We start from the raw sequence: 17,622 nt of genomic DNA on the forward strand, positions 1-17,622 counted from the left end.
GTAATACATTTTTAAACAATTCAAGTAAATAAACAATCGAGGAGTGAGTCTCTGAATTGATAGATTCCATTTATACTTAGAGAAATTCATCATACAATGCGATATATATGTTATACAACAATTACAAATACATTTTCTCTTATGCACTGATACTTATATACGCTTATGTTGTTCAATTTTTATTTTTATAAGATGCAATTGCTGGCGGAGTTTGTCAATCTCCAAGTTGTTGCTATTTCTTCGTAGCCTCAGAGACACGTGATCACTTAGCGCCACCTTGTGGTCAGATGGGGAGTCCTCATCTTTGTCGTCTTCCACTTCCTGAAGTTTCGTCCTCAGCATTTTGTTTTCTTTCTCCAGATTCTCTATCTTGGCAAGACATTTCTGGAAGTTATCTGAACTCATTATATGTGATGGAAAATCTGAAATATAATGCAGAATAGAAATGAAATATATGGAGATAACGAACAGTGTTCAAGCTAGCTCAAAAGTCCATATAACTATACAAAATAGGAACAGAGCAAACACGGACCTCCCAAGCATCAGAGGTGGGATCCGGTGCCGTGGATCCGGAAGAAAGGGCATCCCTTGCCGACCGGTCACACCCGCTGTGTGCTCTTTGTTATGATCGGGAAACAACGGGAAAATCCGTCTTCAACTCAGTGTGTAAATAATGGACTAACAATTAGTATGAATCAAAGTACTGTGAGTACTGAAAGACGGTGGCATGAATGATTTTGTTTATTTAACGTACATTTGTTAAAAAAAAAATAAAATTTTCAGAACCTATGGATTTTTCTGGCTAGCAATTATTGCGACACAGGATCTTGATCTGAATTAAAGTCCAATATCCATGTCACGCAGTGGGAGTCGAATCCGCTAAGTAAGGATGGACTTCTTCAAGTCCGTTAGATAGAATGATCTATCGTTAAAATGATAAATGTCCTACGACCCGGTGTAACGGCTTGTCCTGAGACACAGTTAGATTATTAGATACATGTACAAGTCCGTGAGTCCAAAGCAAACCCGCTACCGTAACGTCAGATGGCGACTTGTAGTAAATAAGATAAAATGTTTTAAGTTTTTGTAAAATGAATTGGGAATTATTTAAAATTTTATTCCGATTATTCACAATATATCTACCTGTATTTTAATATATAAATTTATATTTTTGAACTAGATCTAAAAAGTAAATTGTTATGAATTCTCACTGTGATCTAGAATGTTAACGCACTATCTTAAGTACATTTGTCATCAAAAAACACAGCAAACTTCAAATAGGTATATGCATTTATAAATAAAAAATTGCAGATTTCATTTAATGTGTTACGGATGATAATGTCAATGTGTCAAAAGCAGCGTCAAGTTTCCTCTTTGATTAAAACACGTTTGATAATTCCCGCTTAAATCAAGGAATATCATTGATGCACATATTTGAGTTTCCCTTAATTCTTCAAATAACAGTCAGAAACCAATATCGCGCACAAAAGGGGCCTTGTGAAGATTTATTAGTACTAAAGTTATGAATAAGTATTTTTACTATCATTCAACTAAATAATCTTATACATATATTGGCTATCAAAATTGTCAGCGCCTTTCGCTATTTCTGTAGCTGTTTGTTCTACCCTTGGATTTGATTAAAACGATTATCTTAGAAAACTCCCATTTCTCTATTACACTATATTTCTCTATTAGAGGAAAAAACTGAACTGCTTTCCAGACCAAAAGCTATTTAAGACTTTTATTTCGAAACAATACTCGTATTATTTTTATAACCGGGGTTTTTATCGTGTGTAACATTAAAGCATGTTGATAAAGTATTATTTTTTTTGTCTAAAGTGTATCAAAAGAATTCAAATACATTAAAATATGATAAATAAATACTTGTTAAAAATTTCATATTGCAGCGCCCACTATTTTACGAGAAAAAACGCTTTGTACACGACAACTCTCGTATACTGCTCGAAAAAAGAAAAAAAAAAACAGAATAACAAAATATTTCTCTGTCTCTATTTTTCCGTCGTCTCAAGTCACGATCAGAGTCTGTATATATACGTATTGAGCTTTCCTCAGAATTGAATATCTTATACATTTTCGCCGTGGTTTGCTATTATGTTATTTCTCATACGTTATATTCTAATATGCAACGTCACCGCGAGTCCCAGTGTATATTTACTGTTTGATGAACACACTAGAAGACTGACCGAAATTCAGCTCAAAGCCACTTTCCTTTTTATGTGATTTAGCTAAAATCACATAAAAAATTCTAATACTAGTACTAATATTAATTCATGCACTTGTATTTGAGTTCCTTTTTCGTATATTTTCGGTTAAATTTATTAGAGGCACGCTAGAGTATCTAATAAATAGGAATGAAATATATGGGTAAATTGTGTCCGTTATAGTCTTTGTAATTATAAATTTGACAAATTATACGTTAAGTCGTTTTTGTGTCCGAGATAATCAAACAAAGTCTTATTTTAAAAACTAAAATGATGATAAACTTAGCAAATTTTACGGCATCATATACCTCCAACAACCGTCACTACGAACTGATTCGGATGTAGTGATCTTTTTTCTTCTTTCCTAAAATACATATCTTCGTTTTACTAATATAGCATTGAAAACAGATACAAGAAACAATCAAAAGACTTTGTTAAATTACTATTCAAGTTTTATTGTAAAAAAATCCACAAAGCAGTATTTCAGTTAAAAACAGCCGTGTGTTGTTTAGCAATTATTTATTACTAGCATTTGATTTCAGAGTTATATTCTTCAACAAATATTCTTCAACAAATATTCGGTAATTTTAAGAAACACAACGTGCATAGAAAATGATATTTCGAACATGTGAGAAAAAACGAGAAAATTGTGTACGAGTTGACATATGTTGTTTGCACACGAATATACGAGTCGGTTGGTGTACGAGTTAGTTAAGTTCGGTGTAATGAATATTCATGAGGCGAGGAATACTGATAACGGCAATTATCAGGAGTTAGGCTTTGTATCCATCAACGAAATGTCTTTAAAATAACTTCAATGTATTTGTAACCTATGTACATTTTATTTTCAAACATCGAAATCAGTTAACTTTCATTATTTTGACTCTGCAAAAATCGCCGCTAGGGTCCCCGTGTGTTTACACTGACCAGCACCTATAGCCTGTGGCTATAAATAGCCACCGTCTAAAAAGGTCATTCAGCATTGACTCAACGAAATTGTATTTGCTGACAAGGCCATTTTATCGACCACAGAACTTATGAAATGATGACTTTAAACAAGACTGCTGATATTCTTGTTTCATCAACTTGTTTGTCAATAATTTACCTCCTTTTAGTAATTATGCATTCATAAAGCATGCTCTTACGTATCGAATCAACTGCGAGATAGAAACTCCATATGCAGGTGATGAAGATATATTGCTGCATGAGTAAGGGAAGTTGACGATTGAAAGGTAAAGTCACCATGTTTGCCATAGAGCTTGGTTGTTAGATTTCCATTAACGTCAATTTCAAGTAAAATATCCACATATGAATCAGATGTGTCAGACTCTATGGTATCTTTTATCTCAGGCTCACCGAGATATATCGTATCGACATAAGAATGGAAATAACCATTGTTACTTGACAATACGTCGTCGATATATCTAAATGTTGAGTTGAAGGTCACAACAAATGTCTTCTTTTCAGGTAAAAGATTTTGGTTAAAATCCGCTTCATATGAATACAAAAATAGGTCTGCTTATAACGGTCGCAATTCGGACCAATGGGAGTTCCAATAGATTGTTGGAAGATCTGTTTTCCAAAAACAACATAGATATTGTCAATCAGAAACTCAAGCAACCTTTTAATGTCAACTTCAGAGTACTTGTGTGTACAATAAGAATGTTTTTTTACCAAAATAATTTAGCAAATGACCAATGAAAAGTTAAGAAAAGTTACGAGCTTCATTTTTATCGAAAAAGCGGCTGTCCGTGATATCAAAAAGCTTGGACTTCATTTAATCGTGGGGAATGGTTGTGTATAAAGTTGAAAAGTCATGAGTTTTTAAGCTATTGATTTTGGTAATTTGGTATTGTGATTTCAAATTTCCAAAAGTTCCTTGGAATTTTTAAGTATTCACATATGATTTACACCACTTCTGGAATATATTGTTGCACAGTGCCTTTAAGTTTCTCCTTCAATACTGTTTATATCTTAGTGAGGAGTAAAGAAGGAGGCTTGGTTGAATATTTACTGGAATCCGCTATGTATCTTTGTTTCTAAGAATTTTTATGAAGTTTCGGAATCCAATAAAGATATGGTAATTGAAATTCATTTGGTTGTTTGGGATATTAAATTAGAGGTGGTCATCAGAAAATAATGTCTAATCCATTTGTAGAGAGAATTCACTTGTTTTACCATTCGCACTGGGGCCTAAAAAAATGTTTGTTTCCTGTAACCCGACCGATCCATTCAAATTATCTCCGGGTGGATTTTTTTTTTCTGACAAATGGCAGAACTTCGTTTGATCAATCAGCTGATTCCATTTATTAAATTAAAAAAATAGCTTGTAGCTTAATTTGAGACATAAAACATGTCAACTTAGTGTACATTTACCTTAAATATAAAGAGTAATCATTATTGTAACAACAGTTTCCCCCTACAACTTTCTGAAGTTCGTTTTCTGCCGCTTGGCAGCCATTTTGGATGCCATATTGGGTGTCCACTGTAAATATAACACCTGGTATTTTCGGTCCGGGGATGTTTGACCATTCATAACCAAAAAAAAAAAAAAAAAACAAGGAATCTGTGAGCGAATGCTCACTAGTAATACCCCCGCTCTGATACGAATGTATGCTTTTATGTGAATAATTATACACGTGTTAAGTTAATGAAATGTAACTTTTTAAGTATTTATTTTCATTTAAGGTAAATTCTTTATCATCATTAAAGTTTATGCAGAAAGTATCTGTAAAAATACATAGAAACCAAAGCATCTTGTTAGAACTATATATATATACCGATATTGTGCTGAGAAAAATGCGACGAAAATTTGTTATGTATAAAAAAGACAGACGGACGGATAAACAGGAAGTTGACATCGGATTTGAACAAAAATGAATCCCACCGTATGACATGCCTTGGCAAAGATTGTGCTAAAATTTCAGTCATCTGCGATGAACGGTTGCTGAGAAAAATGCGACGAAAATTTGTTATGTATAAAACAGACAGACGGACGGATAAACAGGAAGTTGACATCAGATTTGAACAAAAATGAATCCCACCGTATGACATGCCTTGGCAAAGATTGTGCTAAAATTTCAGTCATCTGCGATGAACAGTTGCTGAGAAAAATGTGACGAAAATTTGTTATGTATAAAACAGACAGGCGGACGGATTAACAGGAAGTTGACATCGGATTTGAACAAAAATGAATCCCACCGTATGACATGCCTTGGCAAAGATTGTGCTAAAATTTCAGTCATCTGCGATGAACGGTTGCTGAGAAAAATGCGACGAAAATTTGTTACGGACGGACAGACGGACGGACAGTCAGACAGACGGACAGACAGACAGACAGACAGACAGACACACAAGGGTAAAACAGTATGCCCCCCTCTCCTTCGGAGCGGGGGTATAAAAAAAGAATTTCCGACCTACCGACCCTTGATTTTTTGGGAATGTTACAGGAAACAAACTTATTTTTTTTAAAGCCTGATTCAGTCTGCATTTTCAACAAGCCACACGAATTAAAATTTGTGGGGAGAGAAATGAATGGAAAAAAGTTTTATTATAATACACTCAAGAGAATTCTCACCTACTGCATCCATTGGTGCAAGAGGCATGAAACTGTTGTCAGACAGGTACGCCAGGTAGACGTGTCTATCCTCGTTACCGTGAATATAACCGAGCGGATAAAATCTGATCTCTTCTGTGTCTTCGGTGCCAACAGCAACGACGTGTAGAAGAACTTGGTATTTTTGAGCTACTGCGTAGGCACACAATGCGTCTGGACATTTCGTACGCAGATATAAGCTCCATTCTCCCCCATCAATAAATCCAACATGTTTTAGCTGAAAAAAAGTTTTATCTTTTAGGGAAATACAAACAAAAAAGAAGCAGTCCAATTTGTTAGACTGTTTAAACTTTCTTTTAGGAAAATAAAATCAAGCAAAATATTGTTGTGATGAAATATGTGACGTACTGAAAATTTCGGTGGATTTTCGTGAAGAAATTGAATAAGTTCATTTTTCATATCTTTCTTTCGCAAGTCGTAACTTAAAGCGTCAATTATGTTACAGAATTTTCGCTTATCTTCCGATGGACGAAGCATCAGATGGTATAAAATAGATTTCATTCTTGCAGTGTCTTCCTTTAACGTTCTTTTACTAGAACTTGGTTGGCTTGGCTGAACACGATTAGGTGTATTTACGGTATAACTTTTATTTTCTGTTTCTGATTGCTGTTGGTGAGTTTTCTTTTCACGATGTAAGTGTAAGTAGGACTTCTCAGAATCTGTTGTACTGCTGGTTGTTCCGGGTCTTGATAATTTTGGGGATGAAGATGAGTCTAATTTCATTTGTTTTTGCACCGCCTCTAGATCTGTAGATTTGTTATCCCTCGGGGTTTTTCCTTTGGATTTTCGATCATTTAATGGAGAATTTAAAACAGAGTTTGAAGAACTAGAAGGCGGTGTTAAAACTACATGTTTATTGACTTCGTTACCGGTCTTGATATCTTTATGTGTTTTTGAATCCCCCTGTTTCCGATGTATTTTAGGAGACGCCTGTTGCGAACTTTTCATCCGTTTAATGTCCTCGTGTAGATGACTAGGAGAATCCGTATCTTCTCTTTTAGCGTTTTGTTGGATGTCATATAAAATATTCAAAGCTTGGTTCAATTCAAAATTCTCTACCTCAGAGAGATCTCTATCTGCAACAAAGCGAAAATGTAATGAGCATAAAACGAAATGGAATTTGATCTCATTTATCATCTTGAATCAATAGGATCCATCCAAAAAATATACCTCCCCTGACACTCTCTCTCTGATTAAGTCTTCATATTTGGCTGAATTTAAAATCAATATAAAATATGCAAGGCACAATTTCGACATGAAAGCATTTTTTCCACATGCATGAAATAAAGCACTCCTTATTTATTTAAACATAACTCGAGATCGTCTTATTCAAATATAGATAAACATACCATTCTTTTATACATTCATTTTTGGTAATTATATTTAATAACGTTTCAGTTTTGGCATTACGTATTACATAAAATATTTACTTTTCAAATTTTATACAGTTGACACGCATGTACACAGGTGGTTATATTGACAAAATGTCTGTGTTTTATGGGGAATAGAAAGATATTTTAGTGTTATAAATGTAAAATATAATGATATCCACGAACAAAGCTTCATTGTCGTTTGGACTTCACATAAATTTTAAACATACATATTAGATATAAGTTCTTACCTTCTAGTAGTCTAAGATCACGGACACAGTCCAGGAGAACGTCCTTTCCTTGGTAGGTTTTTGAAATTAAGTGTTCTTTTATCCAGTTCAGCAGGATGATTTTGTCCCTCGTTATGGGATGTTTCTTCTCCCATTTCTCTTTTTTGAGATACCCCTGATGTTGTAACCTGTCTCCGAGTGTTTTAATGTTGGTCAGCGAGGAGTGACCCTTCCCACAACACAGTAGTGATAACACATGGTCAATCACTCTAACCGCCTGGGTATTTTTAACCTGGTCTGTCATGTCGTCTTTGATATCCTTACCTTCTTTTAATTCCATTGTGGACATCACAGCATTTCAAATTAAGTTCTGACAAAACAATATTAAAAATTTTAATCGCTTCTTCACAGTCGGGCATAAATTTTTAAAAAGAAAAAGAGAATTATGGACTGAGAACAATTCTTTTGACATACATAAATACGGATTATGCTTTATGCACTAGATTAAATGCACGAGGGAAAAAAAGCAAATTTGACTTCAATACTATGGCACTTTCAGACAAAAAGGCAAATCACATTTTTATATACTTACCACACTGGGTTCCCGAAGTTTCTCCAAACCGGCATTCCTTCAAATCCATTCACTTTATATGGTGAACTTTTAAATGGAAGTCAATATTTTCATTAAACAGAGAGTAAATGAAAGGTGATTACTTGGATCAGAAATCTTTTCTTTGCAGTCTGGTCTCTTTAAAGGGTCAGTGTTATCGCGCGCCACTGTCAGCTAACGGATCTACTTTCTGAATCTATTATCGAAAATCAACAATTTCACACAGTGTTGTGTTTGAATGTAATATTGCTCCATATCTACTATCTGTGTTTAAATAGAAAAAATCCCATAAAGGATATCCTCCCAAAAAATAACAATAATCAGCTGTCAATGACTTCCTAAAAGCATCCACGTTATGTCCATCAGCACAAAGAATTGTTATTGTGTGACTCCTCTGAAACTTTTATGCTAATGTTTACTGATATGGATTGCGTTAATGGTGCTTTAGTCTGTTGTTAAGTTTTAAAAGCTTGCAATGATTAAAATTTCATGTAACATGACAGGTAAAACAAAGGACGGTCGTATTTCAGTTAAACGATACAAAAAATCCCCAATATTTTAACTTATTTGAAAGACCGAATTGGAACTGTCCATATAAGGATTGTTCTAAAATACCATATCGCGTTTTCGTTTTTTCGAAGTAACACAAATATAAAATATTTTTAAAATTATTTACAGTTTTAATTCTTTTCTTTTGCCAAAGATATTTAATTTGATCATATAGGACTGAATTTTAAACTTGCTGAAAAATTTATTATGGCACGACATCTGCCTCACTGATAGACTACAGTGTAATATTAAATATAACCAAAGGCTGTCAAAGGCTTTTCTTTACATTCTATATACTGTATACAGGGAAATTTTCGTCCCTGTTTTATTTTCGCTCCTTTCGCCTTTCCCTCGGTCGGGCGAATTTAAAAAGGGGCGAAATAAAAGAATACAGTATAATTTCTTAAACAGAATGGTGACTGGGCGAATTTAAAACAGGGCAAAATTGTTTATAGTGTGAGAGGGCGAAAATAAAGCAGAGCTAACCCTGTGTACAGTATGTAATACTTAACTGTTTTTTAAAGCTGTTCATTGAAATGTCATTTTTTATGACCAGTAGACATTTCTAAAGCAAGCTGCAGTAAGGTTCTTTTTTTATTGTTTTTTTTTTCAACAAATAGAAAATACAGAATTTATAATTAATCAATTCCAGGTACATTAAAATGTCAACTGATGCACTTTAACATGATAAAAAATATATAAATTAGCTTATTATGAAGCTCCTGTTATTAGTATGTATGGTACATCGATAAGTAGTCACATATGAACATCGGGTTCATTTAGCATGTCAACAGTACTGTCACATTGTATAATAAACCTCCTGTTACAGCGATTGTCGATTTTCTTATTTATATAGACTTAAATGAACATTTTGGGAAGAAAAATTGAATGCATTATCTGGAGACAAAACCCCAGACATTTCAGTCACCTAAGAAGTTCATTACTTATAAAATCCGAAGGGAGGGAGTCGCTTTAATCTTACGGTTCAATTTAAAAATGTTCAGAGTATCAATTTTACGCTTATCAAAAGGTTTTGAAACATTACTTGCTTAATTCCCAAAAGAAATATCTATAAAAGGACGGATCCAGGAATTTTTTGATAGCTGACCCTAACGCCCTCTACTGGATCCGGTTAAGTCACTTACATGTACTAACAAAAATCTGTACTATAGTGCCATTGCAATTTTCTGCAAGGGGAAAGAAGAACAAAATATTAAGTGGACCATCCTATGCCGATTCTTAAAGCAGTTATCTCTCTTGGTGTTCTACAGATGTCAAAGTATTTGAGTCAGGTTTACATAAAGCTTTTTTTCAAATCAATTTTCTTATCATAAATGATTTTTAAACTAAACATAATATTAATTGCACAGTTATTTCTAGATGTTTTCTACACCTCCTCCCCCCCACCTTTCATCACTGTTTAGTGGTAATTTAATAATTATTAATAATTCTGTCTCTATATGATAAAATATATCTTTTATACTGTTTAAGAAATGGCATTTATTGTGAGGAGGATTACTTTGAAACTTTTTCACTCAAGGTCTAGATCTCACATGAGGTAAACGAGAACGAAAATCTTACACAATGTGGACAGACTTACATTTTTCCTTGTGATTAAGTTTAAATCTTGCAAGGTGAAAAACTGAAGCTTGCAACACACTGGACGACAAAGTAGCCAACTACATAAAATAATTACATATTTCGAAATACATAGCTTGAAAGCCAGTGGTTTGAGGAGGGATATATTGGTTCATGAGTATTTGACTTCGTGGTTGAAAAATTGTTTAGTAGTAATATATGTGAAAAAATATTCTGTGGTGGACATCAATTCGTGGTTCTCCTCATACCTTGAAAACCAGGAAAAATTAAACCCCCACTGAAATTAGTGATTTCACAGTAAACGTTTTTGCGATCAAACAGAAAGAGGGACAGAACAAAAAATAAAAATTTTCGTCTACAGGGGATAGAAATAAATCATCCCTCTCAATTTTACATTGTATTATAGACAGATATGTGTATACTTCATGTTTATTTTTTTAAAAAAACTTTTTGGAGGTTATGATGTTGAATTCCCCTTTGTCATTAACTGCTAATGGCGACACATGTGAAATACGGTTATATATCAGAATTTTATATAAATATCGTTAAAATGCAAACTGTACAAAATAAGTCTATTAAATATCCCACAAAGTTTAGCGTGTTAATTTGGTAGTTATGTTTCTGCAACTGGCGGTTAATTATTTGTTGGTCTGACCGCCAATCAATTGCGTAGATCGTTCTGGAAAAGTACAATCAATTAACAGGCATAGACATATGGATGATAAACACGTCTTAAATAAGTTACAAACTGGGGAACCAGAGAAAAACAAATTGTGTTTGTCAAACCCTGACGCCCCCGTATGGTATGTTAAAGTCTAGGTAAAAGTTTTGTTTGTTTGTTTGTTTTTTGTTTCTGGTTTTTTTTTTTGAAATGAAATTCAAACTCCAAGTTCAAGAAATCTGTAATTTTGATTTCCAAAGAAACATTTTATCACAAGGAACGCTAACAAAAGCCATTCAAAAGTTCATTATAGATGTAGAGTTACATGCAGGTCGCTCTAAGTTACAACTGACCTAGAAATGTCATGGGACATATATCATTACATACAAGTGTTTTGAATAAAGTTTCAAATGGTGCTAAGTACATGTATTACGTTATTTATAATTACTGTAGTATAGCTATTTTCATGGTTAAGTATTGAGAAGACTAAAAGTACAAAAAGAATTCTATGTGAAATGAATTGATACTATTTTCCCATCTTTAGTCATGCTTTGTACATGTAACATTGTTTCATAGAAAAAGAAATAATTTACTATAGTAGGCCTAATGGAATATAAAACACACACAATGATATTTTATGTATCCCCAAGGGATGCTTTTGTGAAGTCAAAGGTGTCAAAATCACTCTTTATCTATACGGAAAAGTGTGCAAACGTATTGAACAGCAGTAGATCAGTAACCGTACAGCAGTAGATCAGTAACTGTACAGCAGTATATCAGTAACTATACAGCAGTAGATCATTAACTGTACATTAGTAGAAGAGTAACTGTACATCAGTAGATCAGTATCTGTACAGCAGTAGATAAATAACCATACAGCAGTATATCATTAACTGTACATCAGTAGAAGAGTAACTGTACATCATATAGATCAAATCTGTACAGCAGTAGATAAATAACCATACAGCAGTATATCATTAACTGTACATCAGTAGAAGAGTAACTGTACATCAGTAGATCAGTATCTGTACAGCAGTAGATAAATAACCATACAGCAGTATATCATTAACTGTACATCAGTAGAAGAGTAACTGTACATCAGTAGATCAGTATCTGTACAGCAGTAGATAAATAACCATACAGCAGTATATCATTAACTGTACATCAGTAGAAGAGTAACTGTACATCAGTAGATCAGTATCTGTACAGCAGTAGATAAATAACCATACAGCAGTATATCATTAACTGTACATCAGTAGAAGAGTAACTGTACATCAGTAGATAAATAACCATACAGCGGTAGATAAGTAACCGTCAAGCAGTATATCAGTAACCATGCAGAAGTATATCAGTAACTGTACAGCAGTTTATTAATTTTGTAATTGTACAGCAGTATATAAATAACTGTACAGTAGTTGTTGTATTACAGAACAGCAGAAGATCAATAACTGTACAGCAGTTAGATAAATAACCGCACAGTAGTACATGTATATCAGTAATAGTACAGAAGTAGATAAGTAACTGTACAGCAGTAGATCAGTAACTGTACAGCAGTAGCTCAGTAACAGTACACCAGTAGATCAGTATCTGTACACCAATAGATCAGTAACTGTACAGAAGTAGACCAGTAACTGTACAGCTGTAGATCAGTAACCGTACAGCAGTAGATCAGTAACCATACAGCAGTAAATCAGTAACTGTACAGCAGTAGATGAGTAACTGTACACCAGTAGATCAGTATCTGTACAGCAGTAGATAAGTAACAGTACATCAGTAGATCAGTAACTGTACACCAGTAGATCAGTAACAGTACACCAGTAGATCACTATCTGTACAGCAGTAGATAAGTAACTGAACAGCAGATTAGTAACTGTACAGCTGTAGATCAGTAACTGCACAACAGTAGATCAGTAACTGTACTTTAGTAGATCAGTAACAGTAGAGCAGCAGATCAACAACAGTACACCAGTAGATCAGTAACTGTACAGCAGTATATTAGTAACTGTACACCAGCAGATCAGTAACAGTAAACTAGTAGATCAGTAACAGTACAGCAGTAGATCACTAACTGTACACCAGTAGATAAATAACTGTACAGCAGTAGATCAGTAACTGTACGGAAGCAGATCAGTAATAGTACACCAGTAGATAAGTAACTGTACACCAGTAGATCAGTATCTGTACAGCAGTAGATCAGTAACTGTACAGAAGTAGACCAGTAACTGTACAGCTGTAGATCAGTAACTGTACAGAAGTAGACCAGTAACTGTACAACTGTAGATCAGTAACTGTACAGCAGTAGATAAATAACCATACAGCAGTAGATGAGTAACTGTACAGCAGTAGATCAGTAACTGTACAGCAGTAGATCAGTAACTGTACACCAGTAGATCAGTAACAGTACACCAGTAGATCACTATCTGTACAGCAGTAGATAAGTAACTGAACAGCAGATTAGTAACTGTACAGCTGTAGATCAGTAACTGCACAACAGTAGATCAGTAACTGTACTTTAATAGATCAGTAACAGTAGAGCAGTAGATCAGTAACTGTGCACCAGTAGTTTAGTAACTGTACAGCAGTAGATCAACAACAGTACACCAGTAGATCAATAACTGTACAGCAGCAGATTAGTAACTGTACAACAGTAGATCAGTAACTGAACAGCAGATTAGTAACTGTACACCAGCAGATCAGTAACTGCACAACAGTAGATCAGTAACAGTATACTAGTAGATCAGTAACAGTACACCAGTAGATCAGTAACTGTACTTTAGTAGATAAGTAATGGTACACAAATAGATCAGTAACTGTACACCAGTAGATAAGAAACTGTACAGCAGTAGGTAAGTAACTGTACAGCAGTAGATTAGTAACTGTACATCAATAGATCAGTAACAGTATACTAGAAGATCAGTAACAGTACAGCAGTAGATCAGTAACTGTACAGCAGTAAATCAGTAACTGTACAGCTGTAGATCAGTAACTGTACAGCTGTAGATCAGTAACTGCACAGCTGTAGATCAGTAACTGTACAGCTGTAAATCAGTAACTGTACAGCAGTAAATCAGTAACTGTACAGCTGTAGATCAGTAACTGCACAGCTGTAGATAAGTAACTGTACAGCAGTAAATCAGTAACTGTACAGCAGTAAATCAGTAACTGTACAGCTGTAGATCAGAAACTGCACAGCTGTAGATCAGTAACTGTACAGCTGTAGATCAGTAACTGTACAGCTGTAGATCAGTAACTGTACAGCTGTAGATCAGTAACTGTACAGCAGTAGATGAGTAAGCAACTATACACAGGTAGATGACTATAGAGTAAGCGTAAGTGTATTCATGTATCAGTAGATGAATAAGTGTTACGTAGTAGATGAATTAGTGAACGAATAATTGTGCAGCAGTAGATGACTTATTGTACAGAAATCACGTTTCATAGATATAATTGATCTAAAAAAAAAACTTTATGGTAATCTAACAACCAAGCTCTATGATAAACATGATGACTTTAACATTTCAGTCGTCAACTCCCCTTACTTATTGAGCAATATACCTTCATAACCTGCATACGGGGTTTATATTTCTCAGTTGATTCGATACACGAGAGCATGCACTACGTATGAACAATTTCTAAAACGAGGTAAATTATTGACAAACAAGTTAATGAAACAAGAATATCAGCAGTCTCGTTTAAAGTCGTCATTTCGTCGGTTCTATGGTTGACCTTGTCAGCAAATACAATTTAATATTGAGTCAAATGCTGACTGACGTTTTTCTTTCAATTGTTAGTCCATTATTTATACACTTAAACGACGACGGATTTTTCTGTTATTTCCCGATCATGACAAGGAGCACCACGCAGGTATGACTGGTGGGCAGGGGATGCTCACTCTTCCATGGCATCTGATCTCACCTATGATGTTTTGGAGGTTCGTGTTTGCTCTGTTTCTTTTTTGTATTGTTTAATGGACTTCTGAGCTTGAATACTGTTCGTTATCTCCATTTATTTAATGATGAAGGTTATATCCATTTATTTCATGATGAAGCATTCTTAAAATAGTAAACCTACAAACATTTAATTAGGATAGAAATAACAGGTTTTTCAAATAAATATTATTTTATCAACTGCAAAATTAAGATTGTGTACAAACTCCACAAATGTTTACTATGCTAGGATATTTGGATCAAGTTTTTCACTTCCGTTCTCTTTTTTTACGTCAAGGTAGTTGTATATAGAGATTTCAGTGTTTGTAAACATTTAAAATTTGCAGGTCGATACAACACACACACACACACACCCTCACACACACACACACACACACTCTCTCTCTCTCTCTCTCTCTCCGTTTATCCGCACCTTAATTATCAGTTCATATTTTTTTTTTATCCATCACCTCCGTTTTTCCTCTTGTAACTTTCCCAGTGCAAAGAAGATTAAGAAGAATCAGATTGATTTTTTTCTCAAAACATGAATCTTTAATTTTTAAATGATAATTTTTGCCTAAACTGCATTAGGATTTACGTGTTAACCATTTTGAAAACAAGCATTATCAAGGAGTATATCACATCACAGTAAACCAGGATTTTTATTTCCAATCAATTCAAAATGAAACTTCATGTTACTATGAACATTTCCCTAAGTGCTCAATCTACCATTTTGTCGCTAAATCAGGTTCATGAATGTCCTTTTTCTGGTACACACTGAGGCCATGACGTTTCAACATGTTCATTAACGGAGGTTACTTCGATAAATCCATTAGCTTCATTTGTTTGGCCCCTCTGTATACATTATTATGTTTTATTTGTGATACACTTGTCGTATCCGTTGAACAAGTAACCTATTTATCAACTGAGTGCTCCATATACGTGCTTAACTTTTTATGGAGACAAAATAAACCCTACATATATATGTACATGTATTTATTTTTGTTGTTGTCTTTATCACTGATTTGATTTTTTTTAAAAAGTTCATATTTCACAATAAATATCATACGGTAACTCCTTTACATTTTATACAATACTATGACTCCACATAGTATATATACTATTTGGACTCCTTCACATTGAATGTTAAGCTGTAACTATTTCATATCAAATGTAATGTTGTAATTCCCTCACATGAAATGAAATAATGTAACTTCTTCACACTGAATGAAAAGCTTTAAATTCTTCACATGGAAAGTAATGATGTAATTCCTTCACATGGAATGTAATGCTGTAATTCCTTCACATGGAATGTAATGCTGTAATTCCTTCACATGGAATGTAATGCTGTAATTCCTTCACATGGAAAGTAATGATGTAATTCTTTCACATGGAATGTAATGCTGTAATTCCTTCACATGGAACGTAATGCTGTAATTCCTTCACATGGAAAGTAATGATGAATATCCTTCACATGGAGAGTAATGCTGTAGTTTCTTCACATGGAATGTAATGCTGTAATTCCTTCACATGGAAATTAATGATGTAATTCCTTTACATGGAATGTAATGCTGTAATTCCTTCACATGGAATGTAATAATGTAATTCTTTCACATTGTGTGTAAAGCTGTAACTCCTTCACATGGAATGTAATGTTGTAATTCATTCAATATGGAATGTAATCCATTCCTTCACATGGAAAGTAATTATGTAATTCCTTCATATTGAATGTAAAGCTGTCACTCCTTCACATTGAATGTTATACTGAAACTCCTTCACGTGGAATGTAAAACTGGAACTGCAATAATATTCTAATAAAAATAAGAAATCTGCAAAATGTGGTACTATGTTGTAATACAATTCCAATTCATTTAAAGTATGTATTCAAGATCTATTTACATTTTTGGTTTGGTTGCCTAATAAATTTGCTGAATGTTTGTCTTTAGTTCCCAATCATCTCCGCTAGTCAAGGGTTTCCGATACGCTACTCTCCACTTGGGTTGGGTTTCTGATATGCTATTCTCCGCTAGCCATGGGTTTCGTATACGCTACTCTCCACTAGCCATGGGTTTCTAATACGCTACTCTCCGCTAGCCAAGGCTTTCTGATACACTACTCTCATCATGAGAGCAGCGTATCAGAAACCCTTGGCTAGCGAAGATGATTCCTAAATAAAGACATTTTGTTGGAAATGTTGAGAATAAATGTCAACACTTTTACCGTGAATCTCTTTCCCAGTCTTTCCTGTCATGATATAAAAACTGGCAACCATAAAGATTAAGATATAGCAACTGATTTTGATTTTTATGTAAATTAAAACAACTTCAGCGGGCACACCACAAAGACATTTTCACAAACAACAAGATATGTTTGTGAAACACTGATGCCTCCGTATGACAACAAAGCAAAGATAAAAATTTTCTTTAATGAAAATTTAATAAATTAATTGGTACCAAAAGTAGGGTATTCTCACTTGAAATGCAATTGTGAATTATGAAAGTAGGCCAAGGTTAAAATTTTTTCATAAGTACAGAAATCTTCAAGGTTAAGGTCATCGGTATCCAATGAAAGGTCTTGCCACAAAAAATACACATGTAAATTATGGAAGGTCTGGCCCTTACCGTTCAGGAGTTGTGGCCAAGGATAAAATTTTAAAAAGTAGGTCAAACTCCAAGGTCAAGGTCGAAGGTCTTGGTATCAAATGAAAGGTCTTGTCAGAAAGATTAAATATGAAAAGTATGAAAACACTAGCCCTAACCCTTTAAAAGGAATTGTCAAGGTTTTCTTTTTAAAAGTAGGTCAAATTCCAAGGTCAAGGTCAAAGGGTCCAAGTTCTTGG

General features: G+C 34.2%; 1 protein-coding gene across 1 annotated transcript; it reads right to left on the reverse strand.

The window, feature by feature from the left end:
- Positions 1 to 56: 56 nt before the first annotated feature.
- On the reverse strand, positions 57 to 8,543 carry LOC134280578 (uncharacterized). Its single transcript, XM_062763029.1, has 5 exons — positions 8,031 to 8,543; positions 7,460 to 7,808; positions 6,187 to 6,914; positions 5,800 to 6,055; positions 57 to 422 (listed from the first exon to the last, which is right to left on the reverse strand). The coding sequence occupies exons 2-5, from the start codon at positions 7,785 to 7,787 to the stop codon at positions 154 to 156; spliced, it is 1,581 nt and encodes a 526-aa protein (XP_062619013.1). The 5' UTR covers positions 7,788 to 7,808; positions 8,031 to 8,543; the 3' UTR covers positions 57 to 153.
- Positions 8,544 to 17,622: the final 9,079 nt, after the last annotated feature.

The sequence above is a fragment of the Saccostrea cucullata genome, unplaced genomic scaffold (genome assembly GCF_032062105.1).
Source record: "Saccostrea cucullata isolate Sc308-1 unplaced genomic scaffold, CSIRO_AGI_Scuc_v1 ctg105, whole genome shotgun sequence".
Taxonomy (NCBI): Eukaryota; Metazoa; Mollusca; class Bivalvia; order Ostreida; family Ostreidae; genus Saccostrea; species Saccostrea cuccullata.

Excerpts from the sequence above, each read along its gene's own strand:
- LOC134280578 (XM_062763029.1), bottom strand. The coding sequence starts at position 7,787 with ATGTCCACAATGGAATTAAAAGAAGGTAAGGATATCAAAGACGACATG. Across the intron at positions 6,915-7,459 it reads TGATCTTAGACTACTAGAAG|ATAGAGATCTCTCTGAGGTA; the intron begins GTAAGAACTTAT and ends GCTTTGTTGCAG. Across the intron at positions 6,056-6,186 it reads AAAATCCACCGAAATTTTCA|CTAAAACATGTTGGATTTAT; the intron begins GTACGTCACATA and ends ACTTTTTTTCAG.